The 21,547-nt window shown below is 47.2% G+C and overlaps 1 protein-coding gene across 4 annotated transcripts in view; it reads right to left on the bottom strand.

Annotated features, from left to right (window-relative positions):
• Window positions 1-1,679: 1,679 nt before the first annotated feature.
• Window positions 1,680-21,547, bottom strand: part of FUZ (fuzzy planar cell polarity protein) — a 322,221-nt gene continuing 302,353 nt past the window's right edge. For 3 of the 4 annotated variants that reach the window (XM_063942537.1, XM_063942538.1, XM_063942536.1), the window contains one exon: window positions 1,680-3,934. In XM_063942537.1, the coding sequence (XP_063798607.1) occupies window positions 3,732-3,934 (203 nt within the window). In that variant the 3' untranslated portion in view covers window positions 1,680-3,731. Of the gene's footprint in view, window positions 3,935-13,699; window positions 13,785-21,547 lie in introns of all 4 variants that reach the window. The other variant, XM_063942539.1, reaches the window with a different exon arrangement.

Below are 21,547 nucleotides of genomic sequence, written 5' to 3' on the forward strand. Positions count from 1 at the left end.
AGTGGCTTCCGTCTGGCCACTCTACCATACAGGCGTGATTGGTGGATTGCTGCAGAGATGGTTGTCTGTCTGGAAGGTTCTCCTCTCTCCACAGAGGAATGCTGTAGCTCTGACAGAGTGACCATCGGTTTCTTGGTCACCTCCTTGACCAGGGCCCTTCTCCCCCGATCGCTCAGTTTAGATGGCCAGCCAGCTCTAGGTAGAGTCCTGGTGGTTCCAAACTTCTTCCATTTACGGATGATAGAGGCCACTGTGCTCATTGGGACCTTCACAGCAGCAGATATTTTTCTGTACCCTTCCCCAGATTTGTGCCTTGAGACAATCCTGTCTTGAAGGTCTACAGACAATTCCTTTGACTTCATGCTTGGTTTGTGCTCAGACATGCACTGTCAAGTGTGGGACCCTATATGGACAGGTGTGTGTCTTTCCAAATCATGTCCAATCAACTGAATTTACCACAGGTGGACTCCAATTAAGCTGTAGGAACATCTCAAGGATGATCAGTGGATACAGGATGCACCTGACCTCAATTTTGAGCTTCATGGCAAAGGCTGTGAATACTTATGTACATGTGATTTCTTAGTTTTTTATTTTTAATAAATTTGCAGAAATAAAAAAAAAAAACTTTTTTCAAGTTGTCATTATGGGGTATTGTGTGTAGAATTTTGAGGGGAAAAAAATAATTTATTTAATTTCGGAATAAGACTGTAACATAACAAAATGTGGAAAAAGTGAAGTGCTGTGAATACTTTCCGAATGCACTGTAAATGCTCTATATCATTGGTTCCCAAACTCAGCCCTCAAGGACTCCCTCCCCAGTTCACGTTTTCCAGGTCTCCACCCTTAATTGCAAGTGAAATAATTAGCTCTACCTGTGGATTTTTTTAAATGTGTTAGTGAGTAATGACTACACCTGCTAGGTGACCTGGCAAAAACGAACTGTTGGGGGTCCGTGAGGACAGAGTTTGGGCACCACTGCTCTATATGGTCACAAAACAAAAGCTGGTGTCAGCTCTTATCCTTATTATTTTAAATCTGTCAAAAGAAAGTATTTGGTATTCACTCATATTTTCAGCAGGAAACGTAAGCTTGCAACCAAATGTCAAAAATTGAGAACAGTTCATGTAGCCCTCTAGAGTGTTACTATTATTAGCCTTGAGGTTGCTCTGGACGTGCGTGAAAAAAGGTACAGTGGTTTCTATAGAAATCACAGCGTCCCGTTCTCAGTTCCGCAATTGAATACCAAAACTGCTGCAGGGTTTTTTTACGTTTCCTGCTGGCAATTGTATTCCCTTGTAAAGAGGAAAGGTAAGAATTTGCGGTAACAGGGAGATACAAGGCATTAAGGATGTAGAAGGGAATACTGAATCAAGCAGAGGTCTGTAGACAAGGGTGAATAAGTGTGTCTGAAGGAAGGGTTTGAGGCAATGGATGTTGGAGGAGAAAAGTATAATAGAACAAGGGCAACCGTTCCATAGGTTAAGGGAAGCGCGGGATAAGTTTTGGAGACGGGAGTGAGAGTTGGTAATCAGTGTGGCAGGAAAATAGCGTTTTCCAACAAAAGCTATGCACAGGTTACTTACAGAATGCGAATGCCCAGTGTAATGCGAAACCGGATATCATTTTAGCGATAATAAATGCAATCATTTCAGTCATTTCCAATTAACCACACACAGGACCAGGAATAATGGTTTTCCTTTATTAAAATCCATTAAAAATATAGAATATTTACATTGTTTATAAAAACGTACAAGATATTATAGCCGGTATAAGAAATGGTGCATGTTCCTGGAGCCTGAAGCTTGCTGCCTCTCAGTGCACAGGCCTATTTGTGTGATGTGATGTGCTGACGGCTCTTAGGGAAAGTGCTAAGACAATCCCATCCTTCCCACATACTAAAGGAGAAGTCATGTCATAAACTAAAAGCTGGTAAAAAGATCCTGAAGAAACAGCAGTGGGAGCATTATGAATACAACATGTACAGTATGAATCCAGTTAAAAATACTGTAGGTAGAGCCATGGCGGGCTCACATTTTATGGTCTACACAACTCATGATCTAAATCCAACCCAGTGGTACAGATTTAAGAATATGGATAGCTGATGACCGGATAGACGTCTGTGGGCCTGAGTTGGGAGGGAAGTAGAAAAGAGGAGCACCGCCAAATACATTTATTTAGTTTGCATGCAAGGTAAATACTGACTGCTTTTGCATGTAGCCCACAAGTACTGGGCAGCATTATAGTTATGCTATTTACACACTAGGACGACATCACAAACAATGCAATGTCGTCAGTGATGGGACCCGGCACCAGCAAGTGCATACACACTTGCCGATTCCGGCAGTGAAGAAAGAAGTCGAAGGGGTGGTGGTGGGGGGGGGGGTTGCATTCGGAAGCATGGACCTTGCTGGCGATATCTCCTGTTGTACCGGCATGCAGGTTCGACGGAGGATGTGGCTGACGACGCACAGGAGCGCACATCGTCAGCAACTTAGTGTATACACACTGGATGATATCGTGAACAATGTGTCCGAATCGGGTACATCATACACGATATCGTCTAGTGTGTACGCACCTTTACACTGCAATTTAGATTTGAGTTTGGACGCGCTCCTGCCAAAACTAACACCCTCTGCACATGTTACATCTGCCCACACTTGCAGTGCAGCATGATTTTGCCCAGGTGCAGAGTCACCTGCTCTTTTTAGCTGTACTCCCATTTCAGTCAGGCCCAGTGTGTCATCAGGCAATCACACTGCACAGGATCCTTTGTGATACAACTGTACAAACTGACTCCAGGAGAACTGCACTAGTGGCGGCACATGTCTACATGTGTCGGCATAAGGTCTGTGTCAGAAAACATTGTAACGATCAGCATTCACATAGCCTCCGTGACACCAACCTTACGACAGAAGATAAATATGCCTCCTTCTAAGTTGATTGGGCAGTTGTGTATAAGGTAACAGCACACTCATGTTTAAATAGTAGGCAAAGTTAAAAACAAAATCATACAAACCAAATTCAGTACAGCAATGCAGGCTATACATCAGACGTGCACTTTCCAGATGCCCATCCACAACGCAGATTGGTGTTCATCAAGTATCAGCGATTGGTCATGGAATCTGGAAAAACGGCATGTTAAAAATCCCCGACTCCCGAACCCGATCATTTTTTGGCCGGAATCGGTGAATCAAAGATTTCCAACAAGCTGGATTTCCCACGATCGAGGAAGCATCAGACTAGGGAACTGCCCCTTAACCTGCCAGATGTATGGCCCCTTAAGACAATGCAGCATAAGAGAATGGACAGTTAAGTAATTGCAATGTGTCCATGTTAATTTGTTGCAAAAAAATATATATTTTTTTTAATTTACCCCGGAATCTGTGTGTTACAGAAATGCCACTATTGTACTCACTGATTTCTGGTAAGGAGAAAGGGAAAATTACAGTTACAGTACACAATGAGTGGAATATCGGATATATAAATATTTGACCTCTCGGTTTTTCAGTACCTGACATTTTCAATGTCTGGGTGTTAAATAAATAGTCAAAATAAAGGATTAAATGCATTCTACATAACAGTTGTCTGAACAATGGATGTTATGCAAACCAGGACCTCACTAGGAAATAGAAGTGGCCCATACAAGACCTATTTCAACAGAAAGGTGAAAGCTTCATCAGGGTTTCACAAAGCATAAGGATACAGATCCTGTATGGCGACCATAACGAACCTCAGAATGGAAAGTCCTTGGTAAACACTTGTATGGTTTTATTAGCAATAGCTTGCATGCTAAAAGTAGGCACTTCTTGCTTGAACAGCAGAAACAGCAGGTGCAGTTCGGTCTTCATCGCGTAGCACTTGTGCGAGGCGGACACAGTGTAGCACTGGTGAGCACTATGGCTGAAGCCCATTGGGAACGTCTCCTCGTACTGAACTGAGAAACATAAATATAAGAGGTTAACTGTAAAAAGGAAGCACAGCTACTACTCTACATAAAACAAAATGAGTGTGAGTTTGTTTGTAAGGAGATCAGAGTAGAGGTGCCCTCTCCTGGGGTAGATGGGCACTTCCAAACAGCACACCAGTCCAGGATTTTCATGCAATCTAGCCGTAGCTAGTTTTATTGTGCAGTATAATACAAATCATTAAAAAAAACTTGCATGTCTGTGCACTTAACTGAACATAATAGATTCCCTAATGCCCCTAACACAAACATAGGCATATGCACAGTCAGTAAATCATAGCGCCTCTCAACAAGCTTGATTTCCTAGGTAGTGATGTCTCAGCCAAGCCCTAACAGAGCTTATATCAGACTTCTACAGGTGCAGGCCCTAATTAGCCTGCTCTCAGGCTGAAGGCCTAAAGTCCCAAAATGGGCCTTGTGGATGGAGCCCAACCTTCTATCTCACATTCACACCCCCAGGACCCATATCAGTGGCAAACGCAGGATTTCTAGAGGGGGGTTTTCCAAATGCAGTACACAATCTCCCATTCTGCGGAACATGGAATACAGTATTAACATTTAACACTATAGATTGCCTATAATAAAGGCTGTATCAAACATATTTAAATAATATAAAAAATGGTCAGGAAAAGGTTAAACATCCCATAATAAAAAAAATAAATACACAAACATAATAGAACCAGTACTGCACTTTCTAAGCACACATTCTCCCACCTCAGGGTAAGGCTCCTGTCTCTTCTTCCTGGTAACAAAATCACCGATCCATTACATTGATTGAGGACGGAGAACAACACACACAAACTGGGCACGTGCAGCAGCTCCACTCTGTCCCTTACACTGCATGATGTGGCAGCAGCTCTAGTAATCGTATTATGGGGGTAATTCCAAGTTGATCGCAGCAGGATTTTTGTTAGCAATTGGGCAAAACCATGTGCATTGCAGGGGAGGCAGATATAACATGTGCAGAGAGAGTTAGATTTGGGTGTGGTGAGTTCAATCTGCAATCTAAATTGCAGTGTAAAAATAAAGCAGCCAGTATTTACCCTGCACAGAAATAAAATAACCCACCCAAATCTAACTCTTTCTGCACATGTTATATCTGCCTCCCCTGCAGTGCACATGGTTTTGCCCAATTGCTATCAAAAATCCTGCTGCGATCAACTTGGAATTACCCCCTATATACCATTGCTATTGTCCTAATGTGAGCCACTTGCCAAGAGGAGGAGGGTTTTTGCCTATGCATATCCGGCTTTTACTAAAAGCCCAAACTCTCATCAAGTCTGTTTAGCAAAACAGACATTTTCTGGGGGTTTAAAATACATGGATCAGAAACCTGGGACAAACATATCTCCCATTTATCACTTTACTAGTGTTTCTATCACAACAGTATAGATATATACAGTATATGATATATACACATGCTATGTATTACAGAGCTAAATAATATACATGTAATAACTGGGGTAAATATGCCCGCCATGCTCGTCTTTTAGTCCCAGCAGACAGCTGCCATGATTGGAATGAGAGCCAAAAATGCTATATACGCGAGACTCCGCTAGCGTTGGATGTCTTTTTTTTGCTGACAATGCAGCTTAGTTGCAACACAATGTGACTAAGATGCGCCAAGAAAATGTGCTGATTAATGTGGTATGTGACACTTGTATACAGATGTGTGCCCGTACATTGATGCTGCGGGAGGCAGCGTACCGTGGCATTGCCGCAACCTTCCGCAGTGTCTGATTTTCCTATTCAAAACAATTGTACGCTCCCATGGATGACGCTCACTGCCGTGTATGTATCACAGAATAGCAGGTGCATAGCTCCCCGATACTAGTGCTGTTTGCCTCCCTCCGGCTCCCCGTACCTGTACAGGTAGCGAGAGCAACGCTCCCCGCTACCTTCCCCGCCGTCTGCTGGATGTGCTGCACGGACTTAGCAGGCTACCATATGCAACGCCAGACAGCATTGTGGGCAACCATAAAAGGGGTCACATCTGTATCTGTGTGCGACTGAGTCTCTGAATCTGCATACGAAATGCTACCATGTAGCAGCCGCAGCTTTTTTCTGTTGTGCTTTATTTACAGACTATGTCACAATTTCGGCACAAAAGATGCCAGTCACTAGTGGACCTGTCAGCAAAGTCACGCCAGCCATCTCCCTCTGCATGGAATACTGAAGCTAGATGTAGGGGGACACATCTAAAGCACGGAGAGGTGGCAGAGCCTAAACGTGCAAGGAGGCATAACATAACAGACTGTCTGCAATATATATTCTCCTGTGCTAGACTATCAAGCACACTCAATATCTAAGATCACAAGCCCTTTAAGCATCCAGTTTAAATGTCCGACCTTGCAAATTTACAAGGTACCAAACAATACTATTCCAGTTATCCTACTGTAAATAATGTTGATATAACGAACTATTTTGTTATATACTACAATTAATAGGCAAGCAAATCAAAGATATATCTCACTCTAGCTGCATATCACTTTAATGGGAATTTTGGGAAACAGTGCTGTAAGTCACATCAAGATCATGAAAGCTTAACCACTTAGAGGCTGGATGAGTTTCCCTTCAACACCCAACCCCCCCAATGATTGGACCAATTATAAATAAGAATTTACTCACCGGTAATTCTATTTCTCGTAGTCCGTAGTGGATGCTGGGGACTCCGTCAGGACCATGGGGAATAGCGGCTCCGCAGGAGACAGGGCACAAAATGTAAAAGTTTGACCACTAGGTGGTGTGTACTGGCTCCTCCCCCTATGACCCTCCTCCAAGCCTCAGTTAGGATACTGTGCCCGGACGAGCGTACACAATAAGGAAGGATTTTGAATCCCGGGTAAGACTCATACCAGCCACACCAATCACACCGTACAACTTGTGATCTGAACCCAGTTAACAGTATGATAACGTAGGAGCCTCTGAAAAGATGGCTCACAACAATAAACAACCCGATTTTTTTGTAACAATAACTATGTACAAGTATTGCAGACAATCCGCACTTGGGATGGGCGCCCAGCATCCACTACGGACTACGAGAAATAGAATTACCGGTGAGTAAATTCTTATTTTCTCTGACGTCCTAGTGGATGCTGGGGACTCCGTCAGGACCATGGGGATTATACCAAAGCTCCCAAACGGGCGGGAGAGTGCGGATGACTCTGCAGCACCGAATGAGAGAACTCCAGGTCCTCCTTAGCCAGGGTATCAAATTTGTAGAATTTTACAAACGTGTTCTCCCCTGACCACGTAGCTGCTCGGCAGAGTTGTAATGCCGAGACCCCTCGGGCAGCCGCCCAAGATGAGCCCACCTTCCTTGTGGAGTGGGCATTGACAGATTTAGGCTGTGGCAGGCCTGCCACAGAATGTGCCAGTTGAATTGTGCTACAAATCCAACGAGCAATCGTCTGCTTAGAAGCAGGAGCACCCAGCTTGTTGGGTGCATACAGTATAAACAGCGAGTCAGATTTTCTGACTCCAGCCGTCCTTGAAATATATATTTTCAATGCTCTGACAACGTCCAGCAACTTGGAATCCTCCAAATCGCTAGTAGCCGCAGGCACCACAATAGGCTGGTTCAGGTGAAACGCTGATACCACCTTAGGCAGAAAATGAGGACGCGTCCTCAATTCTGCCCTGTCCGAATGGAAAATCAGATATGGGCTTTTATACGATAAAGCCGCCAATTCCGACACTCTCCTGGCTGAAGCCAGGGCCAGTAGCATGGTTACTTTCCATGTAAGATATTTCAAATCTACCGATTTGAGTGGCTCAAACCAATGGGATTTGAGAAAATCCAAAACTACATTGAGATCCCACGGTGCCACTGGGGGCACAACCGGGGGCTGTATATGTAGTACTCCTTTTACAAAAGTCTGGACTTCAGGAACTGAAGCCAATTCTTTCTGGAAGAAAATCGACAGGGCCGAAATTTGAACCTTAATGGACCCTAATTTGAGGCCCATAGATAATCCTGTTTGCAGGAAATGTAGGAATCGACCCAGTTGAAATTCCTCTGTCGGGGCCTTCCTGGCCTCACACCATGCAACATATTTTCTCCAAATGCGGTGATAATGTTGTGCAGTCACCTCCTTCCTGGCTTTGACCAGGGTAGGGATGACCTCTTCCGGAATGCCTTTTTCCCTTAGGATCCGGCGTTCAACCGCCATGCCGTCAAACGCAGCCGCGGTAAGTCTTGGAATAGACACGGTCCCTGCTGAAGCAGATCCCTTCTTAGAGGTAGAGGCCACGGATCTTCCGTGAGCATCTCCTGAAGTTCCGGGTACCAAGTCCTTCTTGGCCAGTCCGGAGCCACTAGTATCGTTCTTACTCCCCTTTGCCGTATAATTCTCAGTACCTTGGGTATGAGAGGCAGAGGAGGAAACACATACACTGACTGGTACACCCATGGTGTTACCAGAGCATCCACAGCTATTGCCTGAGGGTCTCTTGACCTGGCGCAATACCTGTCCAGTTTTTTGTTGAGGCGGGACGCCATCATGTCCACCATTGGTCTTTCCCAATGGACTACAATCATGTGGAAGACTTCTGGATGAAGTCCCCACTCTCCCGGGTGAAGATCGTGTCTGCTGAGGAAGTCTGCTTCCCAGTTGTCCACTCCCGGGATGAACACTGCTGACAGTGCTATCACATGATTTTCCGCCCAGCGAAGAATCCTTGCAGCCTCTGCCATTGCCCTCCTGCTTCTTGTGCCGCCCTGTCTGTTTACGTGGGCGACTGCCGTGATGTTGTCCGACTGGATCAACACCGGCTGACCCTGAAGCAGAGGGTTTGCCAGGCTTAGAGCATTGTAGATTGCTCTTAGTTCCAGTATATTTATGTGAAGAGACGTTTCCAGGCTTGACCACACGCCCTGGAAGTTTCTTCCTTGTGTGACCGCTCCCCAGCCTCTCAGGCTGGCATCCGTGGTCACTAGGACCCAGTTCTGTATGCCGAATCTGCGGCCCTCTAACAGATGAGCACTCTGCAACCACCATAGCAGAGAGACCCTTTTTTCCAGGACTCTTGTGCATTGATGCACAGACACTGTCCCTGGTTTTAGGAGGTTCCTGACGAGTTCGGATAACTCCCTGGCTTTCTCCTCCGGAAGAAATACCTTTTTCTGAACAGTGTCCAGAATCATCCCTAGGAACAGCAGACGTGTCGTCGGGATCAGTTGGGATTTTGGAAAATTCAGAATCCACCCGTGCTGTTGGAGCACTACTTGAGTTAGTGCTACTCCGACCTCCAGCTGTTCTCTGGATCTTGCCCTTATCAGGAGATCGTCCAAGTAAGGGATAATTAATACGCCTTCTCTTCGAAGAAGGATCATCATTTCGGCCATTACCTTGGTAAAGACCCTGGGTGCCGTGGACAATCCAAACGGCAGCGTCTGAAACTGATAATGACAGTTTTGTACCACGAACCTGAGGTACCCTTGGTGTGAAGGGCAAATTGGGACATGAAGGTAAGCATCCTTGATGTCCAAGGACACCATAAAATCCCCTTCTTCCAGATTCGCTATCACTGCTCTGAGTGACTCCATCTTGAACTTGAATTTTTGTATGTACAGGTTCAGAGATTTCAGATTTAGAATAGGTCTTACCGAGCCGTCCGGCTTCGGTACCACAAATAGCGTGGAGTAATACCCCTTTCCCTGTTGTAGAAGGGGTACCTTGATTATCACCTGCTGAGAATACAGCTTGTGAATGGCTTCCAATACCGTCGCCCTGTCTGAGGGAGACGTTGGCAAAGCAGATTTTAGGAACCGGCGAGGGGGAGACTTCTCGAATTCCAACCTGTAACCCTGAGATACTACCTGCAGGATCCAGGGGTCCACCTGCGAGTGAGCCCACTGTGCGCTGAAATTCTTGAGGCGACCCCCCACCGCCCCTGAGTCCGCTTGTAAGGTCCCAGCGTCATGCTGAGGCCTTTGCAGAAGCCGGGGAGGACTTCTGCTCCTGGGAAGGGGCTGCTTGCTGCAGTCTCTTACCCTTTCCTTTGCCTCGGGGCAAATATGAATGTCCTTTTGCTCGCTTGTTCTTATAGGAACGAAAGGACTGCGGCTGAAAAGACTGCGTCTTTTTCTGCTGGGAGGGGACTTGAGGTAAAAAGGTGGACTTCCCGGCTGTTGCCGTGGCTACCAAATCCGATAGACCGACCCCAAATAATTCCTCCCCTTTATACGGCAATACTTCCATATGCCGTTTGGAATCCGCATCGCCTGACCACTGTCGTGTCCATAGACTTCTTCTGGCAGATATGGACATCGCACTTACTCTTGATGCCAGAGTGCAGATATCCCTCTGTGCATCTCGCATATAAAGGAATGCATCCTTTAATTGCTCTATAGTCAATAAAATACTGTCCCTATCCAGGGTATCAATATTTTCAGTCAGGGAATCCGACCAAGCCACCCCAGCACTGCACATCCAGGCTGAGGCGATTGCTGGTCGCAGTATAACACCAGTATGTGTGTATATACTTTTTAGAGTATTTTCCAGCCTCCTATCAGCTGGATCCTTGAGGGCGGCCGTATCAGGAGACGGTAACGCCACTTGTTTGGATAAACGTGTGAGCGCCTTGTCCACCCTAGGGGGTGTTTCCCAGCGCGCCCTAACCTCTGGCGGGAAAGGGTATAACGCCAATAACTTCTTTGAAATTAGCAGTTTTTTATCAGGGGTAACCCACGCTTCATCACACACGTCATTCAATTCCTCTGATTCAGGAAAAACTACAGGTAGTTTTTTCAGACCCCACATAATACCCCTTTTTGTGGTACTTGCAGTATCAGAGATATGCAAAGCCTCCTTCATTGCCGTGATCATATAACGTGTGGCCCTACTGGAAAATACGTTCGTTTCTTCACCGTCGACACTAGATTCGGTGTCCGTGTCTGGGTCTATGTCGACCGACTGAGGCAAAGGGCGTTTTACAGCCCCTGACGGTGTTTGAGACGCCTGTACAGGTATGTCGTCAACCGACTTTTGCAGCGTGCTGACATTATCACGTAATTCCATAAACAAAGCCATCCATTCCGGTGTCGACTCCCTAGGGGGTGACATCACCATTACCGGCAATTGCTCCGCCTCCACACCAACATCGTCCTCATACATGTCGACACACACGTACCGACACACAGCAGACACACAGGGAATGCTCTGATAGAAGACAGGACCCCACTAGCCCTTTGGGGAGACAGAGGGAGAGTTTGCCAGCACACACCAAAGCGCTATAATTATATAGGAACAACCTTATATAAGTGTTGTTTCCTCATAGCTGCTTAAATATATATAATATCGCCAAAAAATGCCCCCCCTCTCTGTTTTTTACCCTGTTTCTGTAGTGCAGTGCAGGGGAGAGCCTGGGAGCCTTCCTAGCAGCGGAGCTGTGTAGGAAAATGGCGCTGTGTGCTGAGGAGATAGGCCCCGCCCCCTATTCCGGCGGGCTCTTCTCCCGGTTTTTCTGAGACCTGGCAGGGGTGAAATACATCCATATAGCCTCATGGACTATATGTGATGTATTCTTTTTTAGCCAGAAAGGTATTAACATTGCTGCCCAGGGCGCCCCCCCCAGCGCCCTGCACCCTCAGTGACCGCCGGTGTGAAGTGTGCCTGAGCGCAATGGCGCACAGCTGCAGTGCTGTGCGCTACCTCATGAAGACTGAAAAGCCTTCAGCCGCCGGTTTCTGGACCTCTTCTTACTTCGGCATCTGCAAGGGGGTCGGCGGCGCGGCTCCGGTGACCCATCCAGGCTGTACCTGTGATCGTCCCTCTGGAGCTAGTGTCCAGTAGCCTAAGAAGCAAATCCATCCTGCACGCAGGTGAGTTCACTTCTTCTCCCCTAGGTCCCTCGTTGCAGTGAGCCTGTTGCCAGCAGGACTCACTGAAAATAATAAAACTATCAAAACTTTTACTCTAAGCAGCTCTTTATGAGAGCCACCTAGATTGCACCCTGCTCAGACGGGCATAAAAACCTAACTGAGGCTTGGAGGAGGGTCATAGGGGGAGGAGCCAGTACATACCACCTAGTGGTCAAACTTTTAAATTTTGTGCCCTGTCTCCTGCGGAGCCGCTATTCCCCATGGTCCTGACGGAGTCCCCAGCATCCACTAGGACGTCAGAGAAATAAACTAAAATAACTTCTGTATCGTCTATTGTATGAAGTGGCCTACAAATGGTGCACATACGTTTAAGCCCTAATCAGTCCCAGGGATGCGGTACATCATGATATCACAATCTAAAATAGAATGCTAAATGTAAAATAAGATGTCTAAGAGGGACAAAAGAAAGACACGTTTAGTGATGTTACATTATTTGTTGTTATCCGCGCATGAAGGCATTGATTCTATCCGGCAGGTCACGGAAGCAGAACACCAGGTCGCCCAGCACTCCTGTCAGGGTAGCCTATCAGCATTTGGCTCAAGCCTCCTCAGAGCAGGAGAATATACAAAGGTGACGTAACATTCGGCTGGCAGGCTGGAGCCAGCAGTTGTGAAGAGATGTCCTGCAAACCACTCCAATCCTGGCTATGATGTGGTGAATCAGTGACTGGAGATGAGAACTGGACAGAGATCATATAGCCAAACCACAGTGGAAAGGAAGTAAAGTCAATACAAGGATAAAGCAGGAACCCCCAGAGGTTGCAGGAGAATGGCTGAGAATGGGAAAGGTGAAGGGCTGGGACTGAGCAGTAGTAGAGTGGTGTGAGGGGAGCACAACAAGGGTGGTGACATGGAACAGGGAAAGGCATAACAGGACAGTGGGGAGAGAGTTCAGGTCTGTGGGGGGGTCACATCTGGGGCTTTATTTTCATTGCGGTATTGGGAGGTTATCAGATCTGGGGAGGGGGACAGTTTTTGGGCATTATTTTCATTGAGAGATTGGCGGGATTATCAGGTCTGTGGGGGGGTCACATCTGGGGCTTTATTTTCATTAAGGGATTGGGGGGTTGTGGGGTCAGGTCAGTCGGGGCATACATAGTGTTTTTAATTAAGCGCCTTGAGTCCTATTGGAGAAAGAGCACTATATAAATAAATTATTCTTATTAATAACTCATTTGAAAATAGTTAAATACTGCTACTTCCATAGAGGCTCTACCATGGCATAACATGTATAAGGAGCATTACTATGGCATGATATGTATAAGCAGCACTACTGTGGCATAATGTGTATAATTGTGTGGCTTATCATGTATAAGGTGTACTACTGTGTGGTGTAATGTGAATAACGGACACTACTGTGAGATGTAATGTGAATGGTACTATTATGTGGCCACGCCCCTTTCCATGAAGCCACGCCCCATGTTCTAGTTGCGCACACTGTCCGTATTGTAAACATGGGGGCACCCAAAGCAAACTTTCGCACTGAGCTCCACAAGGTTAAGAACCGGCTCTGTCACCAATTTAGGATTTGTTTATATTTTTTCTTTTCAAATGTAACATGCCACCACATGTTGGCCAGGAGTGTAGTATGGTATGCCGGCGCCGGAATCCCGACCACCGGCATACCGACAGCTGGGCGAGCGCAAATGAGCCCCTTGGTAGCACGGTGGCACGCCACGCTATCTATTCTCCCTCCAGGGGGGGGTCATGGACCCCTAAGAGGGAGAAAAGGTGTTGAGATTCCGACGCCGGTACACTGTGTGCAGGGATCACAACAGCCGGCAACCTAAATACCACCCGTTGGCCAGAACTCCAATTCAGTACAGGGGAGGGGGGATGCCAAAACATACCACTGCTCCAGGCACCATGGCACCGATCTACACCTTTGCCATTACATCTGTGTCCAGCCAGCGCGTGGGCAATATCTGCAAGAGTCTGGAAATGTAGTAACATTTTCATGATTGTGAGGTATTAACACTGCTCCCATTCCGCTGGCAAAACATGTTTTTTTGGGGGGAGGGGAGAGCATTGGTAATATATCAATAAGTAACAAGTGTTATAAAAATCATATTAAACAAATAGCCTCTATTAGTTTTCTTAAACCCCATGTAAAATATATTTTCTCTAAAAAGGTCCAATTATTCATGATTCTCATTGGGGATCTCACTTCTCTGTGCATTGGGGTTCCTACAGAAATAGGAACACAGTCACCACCACTACCTAAGATAATATGGAGTGTAGTTGTGTGTATCACAGGAAAGTAGTCTGTGGGTTTTGCAGGTGTAGTTAATGTTGGATATCATGTTACATTCTGTAATGAAGAACCTTCAGGAGTTAGTGTGCCAGGCAAATTACACTCTTTGCTCTAAACTAATAAATCTGCGACAGAAGTGTGATCACATGGGATTAAACAGCTGCTAGGGCAGTTTATAAACATGTTCTCGTAGCTTAGGCTAGAGCACAGGTTCTCAAACTCGGTCCTCAGGACCCCACACAGTGCATGTTTTGCAGGTCTCCTCACAGAATCCCAAGTGAAATAACTAGCTCCACCTGTGAATCTTTTAAATTGTGTCAGTGAATAATTAATACACCTGTGCACCTGCTGGGTTACCTGCAAAACATGCACTGTGTGGGGTCCTGAGGACTGAGTTTGAGAACCTTAGGGCTAGAGGATATGTACAGTGCATCCAGAAAGTATTCACAGCGCTTCACTTTTTCCACATTTTGTTATGTTACGGCCTTATTTCAAAATGGAATAAATACATTTTCCCCTCAAAATTCTACACACAACACCCCATAATGACAACGTGAAAAAGTTTTTCGAGATTTTTGCAAATTATTAAAAATAAAAAAAACGAATAAAATGTGGAAAAAGTGAAACGCTGTGAATACTTTCCAGATGCACTGAAATTCCTATAATGCACACCTTCCTATAATGATGTGGTTCTGTTGTATACACACACTGCAGCAGCCAAGTTTCCTCTGTATACATTTACAGTAAGCAGTTACAGCTACATCCTCATACATCTCAGTCACGCCAAACAGCACCTCTTGGCAGGGGTGTATTAAGAGAAGAGGGGGCCTGTGTGCAGCCTCCTCTCTAGCAGGCAGTGACTCTGAGCACTAGGAGGCGCACATGTCTCCGAGAAAATGGTGCTGTGGCCATTTTCCCAGCGATTTTCCCGACTGCGCATATGCAAAATACCAGGAAAATGGCTGCCTGCCATTTTCCTGGAGACCTGCGCACCACCTGGTGCTCAGAATAACTGTCACTGCCACAGAACTCCGGAAGGGGAAGTATCGAAATAATGGGTGCAGGGTGTGCTGTATGGGCCCCTCTGGACGCACACAGAATATACTAAATTAATAAGCACTCCTCCTGCGTCCTAGTCGCATGAGATGCATTTTTCACGGGAACTGGTGGCTCACTCTCACCAGGCATCTCGCGCTGCATGGCGTATTGAGGCTAGATGTATGAGGACACATCTGTATTTAGGGGTGAGTGACATCACAGGCCTGAGGCACCTCATAATGTAAGCTGCCATATCACTTTCGTCTTCTTCTTCTGACAGCATTTTTTTCCATGCCTTATAAAACACAGTAGAAATTTACAGTTTTGGGGTGAAATCGCAGGGTGCGGCCACATTCATATTATTATGTATGATCTACTTATAGACAACTATTTCAACAGAACCTCTAAGTTCAGGGCTATTCACATCCTATACATCCCAGCAGTTTTAGCATGCCCTAACAGCAAAACTATGGTAGGGCATGCTGGGAAGTGCAGTTCTACAGCAGCTGGAGGGCCACATGCTGAATACCCCTACTCTGGTTAGTTATAGGTTTAACAACATTGACAGCATATAATATACAAGAGTATGATGCAATACATTTGAATAGAAGGAAAAAAGTATCCGAGAACAATGAGGAAGCTCTACTTACAGAACCTGTAGCCTACATATAGTAACAGCACTGGAGATTAGATGAGAAGAGACACGGCTGGGTGCAGTTACAGTAAGGCTCAAGTGTCAAAGGATTGAAAGGAATTACAATTCAACAATATATGGAGTCACACCTGTATCCATTGCGCATTGTTGACAGACTGCACTTGAATGAAACAGATATAACTTTTTGATTGGGATTTTTCATCATTCTGCTAAACAGGAGAATGGACAGTAACAAAACACTTTTCTCTTACGTCCTAGAGGATGCTGGGGACTCCAAAAGGACCATGGGGTATAGACGGGATCCGCAGGAGCTTGGGCACACTATAAAGACTTAAACTGGGTGTGAACTGGCTCCTCCCTCTATGCCCCTCCCCCAGACCTCAGTTAGACTTTGTGCCCAGGAGTGACTGGACACACACTAGGGGAGCTCTACTGAGTTTCTCTAGAAAGACGTTTTGATAGGTTTTTTATTTTCAGGGAGACCTGCTGGCTACAAGCTCCCTGCATCGTGGGACTGAGGGGAGAGAAGTCAGACCTACTTCTTCTTAGTTAAGGGCTCTGCTTCTTAGGCTACTGGACACCATTAGCTCCAGAGGGTTCGATCACTTGGTGCGCCTAGCTGATTGTTCCCGGAGACGCGCCGTCACCCCCCTCACAGAAGCCAGAAGAAAGAAGCCAGGTGAGTATTAGAAGAACCGAAGACTTCAGTGACGGCAGAAGACTTCAGTAACGAGGTACAGCGCAGCGCTCCATTCTCCCACACACTTCACCAACGGCAATCACAGGGTGCAGGGCGCTGGGGGGCGCCCTGGGCAGCAGTTACTGAGGTTTTTGGCTGGCGAAAAAGGCCTATACGGTGTCCAATCACCGTATAAGGTACCCCTGCCAGGTTGCAGATTCAAATTTTAGCGGGCTACAGCGCCCCGGGAAGGGGGCGGGACTTAGCCGCACATTGCTCACCAGCGCCATTTTCTTGTATCTCTTCAGCTGCAGAGACGCTGGCCCGGTCCTCCACGCTGGGGTGTGAGCTGGCAAACTCTCTCTGTGTTACTCCCTAAGGGCTTCTCTGTTGGTCTGTCCCCGGGCTTGTGGACTGTGTGAGTGGGGTCGGCACGAGGTGTCGATATGTCTGAGACTGGGTGTTCCTCCCCGGAGGAAGTTGTGGGGGCTGCAGAAAAGGATTTAAGTATGTGTCTGTCGGCACAGCCGACTGCTGATTGGATGGCTTTATTGTCAAAGAAACTGGATAAATCTGATTCTCAGACACAAACATGGAGACAGTCGGTGGAGGACGCCTTGTCTCAGGTACAAACAGTCTCGGGGTCACAGAAGCGTACTTTTAACCAGGTGGCGGATACAGGTACCGACACGGACTCTGACTCAGATGTCGATTTGAATGAGGCTTCTTTACATCCACAGGTTCTCAAGAATATTCAGTACATGATTATAGCCATTAAGGATGTTTTATGTATACCTGAGGAACCTGCCGTTCCTGACACAAGGGTTTGTTTATTTAAGGGGAAAAGACCTGAGGTAAAGTTTCCCTCCTCTCATGAAATGAATGCGCTTTGTGAAAAGGCTTGGGAGTCGCCTGAAAAAAGGTGTCAGATTCCCAAGCGAATTTTGATGGCATATCCTTTTCCCTCTGACAATAGGGAAAAATGGGAGTCGTCTCCAAATGTGGACAAGGCTCTATCCTGTTTGTCCAAGAAGGTGGCACTTCTGTCCCCTGACACAGCTGCCCTCAAGGATCCGGCGGATCGCAAGCTGGAGACGACTTTGAAGTCCATTTTCGTCAATACTGGTGCATTGCTCAGACCTGCTGTGGCGTCGGTATGGGTGAGTAGTGCTATTGCAAAGTGGGCTGAAAATTTGGCTTCTGATATGGATGCTCTTGATAAAGATAATATTCTTCTGACTCTTGGTTATATTAAGGACGCTGCAGATTACCTAAAGGATGCGGCGAGGGATGTTGGCCTCTTGAGATCAAGAGCCAATGCCATGGCGATTTCGGCCAAGAGGGCGCTGTGGATTCACCAATGGAATGTTGATGCCGACTCCAAGAAGAATATGGAAGCTCTTCCTTTTAAAGGTAGTGTCTTGTTCGGTGAAGGCCTGGCTGACCTGGTGTCGACCGCTACAGCGGGTAAGTCATATTTTCTTCCTTATGTTCCCACACAACAGAAGAAGGCACCCCATCAGAGGATGCAGTCCTTTCGGCCTAATAAATACAAAAGAGGTAAGGGCTCGTTCTTCCTCACTTCAAAGGGTAGAGGTAGGGGAAGGAAGTCGCCTGCAGTATCAGGCACCCAGGACCAAAAGTCCTCCCCTGCCTCTACCAAGTCCACAGCATGACGCTGGGGCTTCCCTGGGGGAGTCCCTACCGGTGGGGGGCCGTCTCCGATTCTTCAGTCAGGTCTGGGTTCGTTCAGCTCTGGATCCTTGGGTCTTAGACATAGTGTCCCAAGGGTACAGACTGGAGTTTCAGGAGATGCCCCCCAACCGGTTTTTCGTGTCGGCTTTGCCAACTTCTCTTCCCGAAAGAGGGGTGGTAAGGGATGCGATACAAAAGTTGTGTAAACAGAGGGTCGTGGTGCCGGTTCCCCCGTCAGACCGGGTGAAGGAGTTTTATTCGAGCGTCTTTGTGGTGCCGAAGCCAGACGGTTCGGTCAGACCGATTCTGAACCTAAAATCCCTCAATCCGTACTTGAAAACTTTCAAGTTCAAGATGGAGTCTCTTCGAGCGGTGATCTCCAGCCTCGAAGGGGGAGATTTTATGGCGTCAGTCAACATAAAGGATGCTTAGTTACACATCCCGATATTCCCTCCTCATCAAGCCTTCCTGAGGTTCGCGGTACAGGATTGTCATTACCAATTTCAGGCGTTGCCGTTTGGGCTTTCCATGGCCCCGAGGGTTTTCACCAAGGTAATGGCAGAGATGATGGTCCTCCTGCGCTAGCAAGGGGTCACAATTATCCCGTACTTGGACGATCTCCTGATAAAGGCGAGGTCCAAGGAGCAGTTGTTAAGAAATGTGGATCTCTCCCTGTCGGTTCTGCGACATCACGGTTGGATACTAAATTTGCCAAAGTCTCAGTTGATCCCGGCTACTCGGCTGCCCTTCCTGGGCATGGTCCTGGACACGGAGATACAGAGAGTGTTTCTTTCGGATGTCAAAGCTCTGGAAATCCAGACCATAGTCAGGGAGCTCCTGAGGCCGACAAGTGTGTCGATTCATCAATGCACTCGGGTTCTAGGGAAGATGGTCGCGGCTTTCGAAGCCATTCCGTTTGGCAGGTTTCATGCCTGGGATCTACTGAAAAAATGGTCCGGGTCTCACCTGCACATGCACCGGAAAATAACTCTATCTTCCAGAGCCAGGATTTCTCTCCTGTGGTGGCTGCAAGGCTCTCACCTTCTAGAGGGACGCCGATTCGGAATCCAGGACTGGGTCCTGCTGACAACAGATGCAAGTCTCCGAGGCTGGGGCGCAGTCACGCAAGGAAGAAATTTCCAGGGAAAGTGATCAAGCCAGGAATCTTGTCTTCACATAAATGTTCTCGAGTTGCGAGCCATTTATAACGGCCTGCTGCAAGCAAAGAACCTTCTTCAGGGTCTCCCTGTTCTAATCCAGTGGGACAACATAACAGCAGTGGCGTACGTAAACCGCCAAGGCGGAACGAGGAGCAGAGTGGCTATGGAGGAGGCCACAAGAATCCTACGCTGGGCGGAACAGCACGTGAGCGCACTGTCAGCAGTCTTCCTCCCGGGCGTGGACAACTGGGAAGCAGACTTCCTCAGCAGACACGATCTCCATCCGGGAGAGTGGTCTCTTCATCAAGAAGTATTTGCAGAAGAGACAAAGCGTTGGGGACTTCCTCTGATAGACATGATGGCGTCTCGCCTCAACAAGAGGCTTCCGAGGTATTGTTCCAGGTCGAGGGACCCCCAAGCCAGCGCAGTGGACGCCCTGGTGACTGAGGGGGGTGTTTCCGTCAGTGTATGTGTTCCCTCCGCTCCCTCTCATTCCGAAGGTGCTGAGGATCGTTCGACGAACAGGGGTTCAGGCGATACTCGTCGTTCCAGATTGGCCACGGAGGGCCTGGTATCCGGATCTTCAAGAATTACTAGTGGAAGATCCCTGGCCGCTTCCTTTAAGAGAGGACCTGTTGTTGCAGGGGCCATGCGTGTTTCCGGACTTACCGCGGCTGCGTTTGATGGCGTGGAAGTTGAGCGCCAAATCTTAGCTCGGAAGGGTATTCCAGGGGAGGTCATCCCCACTCTCCTTAAAGCTAGGAAGGAAGTTACGGCAAATCATTATCACCGTATTTGGAGGAAATATGGTTCATGGTGTGAGACCAAAGCAGCTCCGGCGGAGGAGTTTCACTTGGGTCGGTTTCTCCATTTTTTGCAGGCAGGCGTAGATGCAGGCCTGAAATTGGGTTCCATCAAAGTGCAGATTTCGGCTTTATCTATTTTCTTTCAGAAAGAATTGGCCGTCCTTCCCGAGGTTCAGACTTTTGTGAAGGGAGTGTTGCATATCCACCCTCCATTTGTGCCGCCGGTGGCGCCGTGGGATCTTGAAGTGGTCTTGCAGTTCCTTATGTCTCACTGGTTTGAACCTTTGCGTAAGGTTGAGTCAAAGTTTCTCACTTGGAAAGTGGTCATGCTTTTGGCTCTAGCGTCGGCCAGGCGAGTGTCAGAGTTGGCGGCCTTGTCTCACAAGAGCCCGTATTTGATTTTCCATTCGGATAGAGCGGAATTGAGGACTCGTCAACAATTTCTGCCGAAGGTGTTTTTTTCGTTCCACATTAACCTACCTATTGTGGTGCCTGTGGCTACGGATGCTGTGGCGGTTCCAAAGTCTCTCGATGTTGTAAGAGCTTTGAAAATTTATGTCGCCAGAACGGCTCGTACCAGGAAAACAGAAGCTTTGTTTGTTCTGTATGCTTCCAACAAGATTGGAAATCCTGCTTCTAAACAAACTATTGCTCGCTGGATTTGTAATACGATTCAGCAGGCTCATTCTTCGGCTGGGCTACTGTTGCCGAAGTCGGTAAAGGCCCATTCTACTAGGAAGGTGGGCTCTTCTTGGGCGGCTGCCCGAGGGGTCTCGGCACTTCAGCTTTGCCGAGCAGCTACGTGGTCGGGTTCAAACACATTTGCTAAGTTTTACAAGTTTGATACCCTGGCTGATGAGGACCTCATGTTTGCTCAATCGGTGCTGAAGAGTCGTCCGCACTCTCCCGCCCGGTCTGGAGCTTTGGTATAGACCCCATGGTCCTTTTGGAATCCCCAGCATCCTCTAGGACGTAAGAGAATATAGGATTTTAATACCTACTGGTAAATCCTTTTCTCCTAGTCTGTAGAGGATGCTGGGGGCCCATCCCAGTGCGGACTGTTACTTGCAGTTGTAGTATTACTGGTTGTCTTTGTTTACACATGGGTTGTGTATTAGTTTATTCAGCTTGTTGCTGTTGTTAATTCATACGGTTATCTGGTTTCATGCTACTCCAGTTATACGGTATATGTGGTGTGGGCTGGTATGTTTCTCGCCCTTTGTTTAAACAAAAATCCTTTCCTCTAAATGTCCGTCTCTCCTGGGCACAGTTCCTATAACTGAGGTCTGGGGGAGGGGCATAGAGGGAGGAGCCAGTTCACACCCAGTTTAAGTCTTTATAGTGTGCCCAAGCTCCTGCGGATCCCGTCTATACCCCATGGTCCTTTTGGAGTCCCCAGCATCTTCTACGG

Source organism: Pseudophryne corroboree, chromosome 10 (genome assembly GCF_028390025.1).
Source record: "Pseudophryne corroboree isolate aPseCor3 chromosome 10, aPseCor3.hap2, whole genome shotgun sequence".
NCBI classification, from domain to species: Eukaryota; Metazoa; Chordata; class Amphibia; order Anura; family Myobatrachidae; genus Pseudophryne; species Pseudophryne corroboree.